The sequence below is a fragment of the Crocuta crocuta genome, unplaced genomic scaffold, assembly GCF_008692635.1.
Source record: "Crocuta crocuta isolate KB4526 unplaced genomic scaffold, BGI_CrCroc_1.0 scaffold737, whole genome shotgun sequence".
In the NCBI taxonomy this organism is placed as follows: Eukaryota; Metazoa; Chordata; class Mammalia; order Carnivora; family Hyaenidae; genus Crocuta; species Crocuta crocuta.
In genome coordinates, this window is record NW_027527804.1 from 1,246,019 (window position 1) to 1,249,570 (window position 3,552).

At 40.1% G+C, this 3,552-nt stretch overlaps 1 protein-coding gene across 1 annotated transcript in view; it reads right to left on the bottom strand.

Moving 5' to 3' along the window:
- NXT2 (nuclear transport factor 2 like export factor 2) overlaps positions 1 to 722 on the bottom strand; it is a 5,217-nt gene extending 4,495 nt beyond the window's left edge. The window contains exon 1 of the mRNA XM_077773673.1: positions 586 to 722. Within this exon, the coding sequence (XP_077629799.1) occupies positions 586 to 683 (98 nt within the window). The 5' untranslated portion in view covers positions 684 to 722. The remainder of the gene's footprint in view (positions 1 to 585) is intronic.
- Positions 723 to 3,552: the final 2,830 nt, after the last annotated feature.

Genomic DNA, 3,552 nt, shown 5'->3' on the forward strand with positions numbered 1-3,552 from the left:
TATCAGTAGCCTATAGGAAAAAGGGGTGGAGCTTGGGGAAAGAAGGAAATCATACTGAGCATGACTGGTGAAGAACGTTCTGGAACATTCTGGAAGAATCTAGCCTCACTGATTGAATCCCAAACGGTCTCATTAGCGTTTCTAAAATTATTCACAATTTGATTTTACGCTATTCATAAGGAAAGGCTTATCAAGTTCTCTCATTCTAGGATGCTTTTTTTGTCTCTTAGACCTCAAATGAAGATTAGTATACACCGCCATTCACCCGCCTTCTACAACTTACTCTCTTAACAACAGCTAAAATTTTACTGAATGGTGACCATCACCAAAGTACTTTTCTAAACATTTTAATCCACATTCACTTATTACTTCAATAACGGTATGAGATAATCATCCGTTTTATAGTTAAGGCACAGTGTGATTAAGTAACCTGTTTAGGGTCACAAACTAGTTGGGGTTCAAGTGAAACAATTTAACTACCACTGCAAACCGACTACACTCTCCAGGATCCTTTAATACCGTTCACCTCAAAGGTACCAACAACCTCTGGGTTGTCATATGAATTAGATATCTCTATAGCCTTACCTCTCATGACTGGTTCGTGGCTCCTCATCATAATAGTTCTTCCTTTCATGGTATCTTTTTGAGTCTTCACGAGACCAGTCTCTTCTGAATCTTCTCATACTTCAATGTTTTTGTTTTCCGCCGCTCGCCCCACTTCAGACCAGCTTCAACTGCCGGCGCACTCTCTTCCTTCCTCTGCGCCCCTCTCAGTGGCGTCACTTCCGGGGGATATCTCGTTTAACAATCTCGCTCTTCTCGCGTGATGTCAATTGCTACTGTATACTAATGATTCTTAGTAACACATCTCCAGCCCCCACCTCTTCTCTGACCTTCAGTGCAACATATGGAATTTTGCAACATATGAACACCAGAATGTGCATCAGGCCTCTCGGACTACTTGAGTCCAAAATTTAAAGTCATTATTTTCTCTGCACTACCAATCTTATGCATTCGTTTAGTTATCTATGCTTAAATTCTTGGAATCTTTATTTTTAACACCCCTTCCATCATCAATATTCAACAAATATTGAGCACATACTATGGATTAGACATTGTGCAAGATTCTGGAAGTAGAGTGGTAAACAAAATAAACATGATCCATATCCTCATAAGGTTCACAATATAGTGGAAATGCTAGACAATAAACAAAACATTAATGAACTGCAGAGGAATTGCAATTAACTTGCTCATTCTGATCATTTTTTTCAAGCAATCTCTCTCTCTCTGCTGGTCTCCCCTCCCCTCCTTCCCTACCCCTACCCCCTTCTCCCCTATTCTCTTCCTTTCTCTCTTTTATACACAAATTTTATCACTCTTTTCGTTTTTCCAAGATTTTTCTAATCTTTAAACATCTGGTCTCAATTTGCCTTTCCAGACTTCTCTGCCGTTATTTACCAACATTGGCAAAATTAACTACTACTATTTGCCAAAAATGAGTCATGTTTACTGCTTTATAGGTGATTGTATTTCTTAGTTGAGAGCTTAGAATGTGTCTGATGTTTATTATAAGTTCATTCAATCCTCACTCCTGGAGAGAGATGTATTATTATCTAGGTTTTTAAGAATTTAATCCGAAGTTCAAAGAGGGTAAGTAAGTTGGCTAAGACAGCCACAGCTGTCTGATCCCAAAGTCCTTGCTCTCAGAACACTCTGCTAGTCATGCATTTGCTTAAACTATGCTTCTTTTGAAATGTTTGTTCCCTACATTTCTACTTGCCCTTCAGGGACAAGAGAAGGTGCAACCTTCTCCATGAAGCCTTCCTTCATTTCATGTCCCCAGAACACCAAAGACTGTGGCCTGTTCTATGGACATGATGGGTGTCTATTGGTGGGGAGCCAATAATGCTGGGAACTAGAGTGTTGGGAGCTAGAGGTGGAGGGAAGGGTAAGAGTTTTACCCTGAATGTTTGCACAAAATTGTGTGCACTTTTATTCATGTGTTACAAGGGCAGGAGGCTGAGCAAACATCATAGAAAGCAATGTTGGGTTCTGGTTGCTCAAACCGGTGAATTTAAACCATATGAAAACTATGTTTGGGAGGACAAATGGGAACCAGGCAAACAAGACATGGAATTGCTCTTCACTAGATAAATTCACATGTGTAAAAAGTGGGGAGATTGCCTAGGAAGGGTGTGAAAAGGCTTTTCTTGGGACACAGAATGGCATCCTGGTTAAGCACACTGTTGTTGGTACCAGTGTGGGTTCAAATCCTGGCCATGCCACTGAGTAGTTCTGTGACCTTGGCCGAATTACCTAACCATTCCATGCCTCAGTCTCCCAATGTGTAAAATGGAAATAATAATACATACTTCATAACATTGTTGTTACAGGCATACAATCCCTGCTTGAAGAATATTGTTTTTCTGTACCCATGGCAGGGATTATGTAGCCATCTATTTGAGAGTATGAAGTTAGGACATATTAGATAGCTTTGGTGTATTGAGAGGCATCTGTAGAGTTTGGGAGAAGGTTGGGCGCTCTGTAGAAGCAATATGTTGGGTTGATTAGGATTGCTTGTGACTGTGCTGTGCAGCCATTTTCCTGGTCAAGCACAGACCTAATGGAATCAAAGCCTTTTGTAGTTACTACTATTCCTATCTGAATCTTCACTTTGCTCTGGGTTTGAGATGGACTAGTGTAGAACAATCAGTGAAGCAATGCGAGCAGTCAGGGCTTTTCTCTTGGGTTTCGGATTGGCGATCAGACTGTTCACATTAAGTCTCATGCCCTACCAACTAAGTTGGCAAGGCACATTTGGCCTGTTCACATCAGATAGGGCGTCTAAAAACAGCTTGATTGAGATACAAGTCATATACCTTACATTTTACCCATTTAATGTGAAAAGGTCAGTGGTTTTTAGTATATTCAGAGTCATGAAAGCATCACCATGAAATTTTAAAACATTATCAATATCCTGGAAAGGATTNTTCATCATTTCTAGTCCATATTTTTTTTTTTTTTTTTTTGTTAAATAATGTTTATTTATTTTTGACAGAGAGAGAGACAGAGTTCAAGCAGGTTAGGGGCAGAGAGAGGGAGACACAGAATCTGAAGCAGACGCTATGCTCTGAGCTGTCAGCACAGAGCCTGACACGGAGCTTGAACCCAGGAACCATGAGATCATGACCTGAGCCGAAGTCAGATGCTTAACCGACTGAGTCACCCAGGTCGCCTAAACCCCTTCCCTTCTCATTAGCAGTCAGTTACCACGCCTCTTGCCCCCCACCTCCTGGCACAACCAATGTGCTACCTGCTTCTATAGATTTGCTTATTCTGGACATTTCATATAAATAGAATCATACAATATGTGTCTGANAATTGCAGCATAATATTCTGTTGTGTGGATATACCACATTTTATTTTTCCATTCATCCATTAATGGGTATTTAGGTGGTTTCTATTTCGGGGATATTATAAATAGTATCTTCTATACACTATTATAAATAGTGCTTCTATAAACATTTGTGTACAAGTTTTTGTGTGGCTATG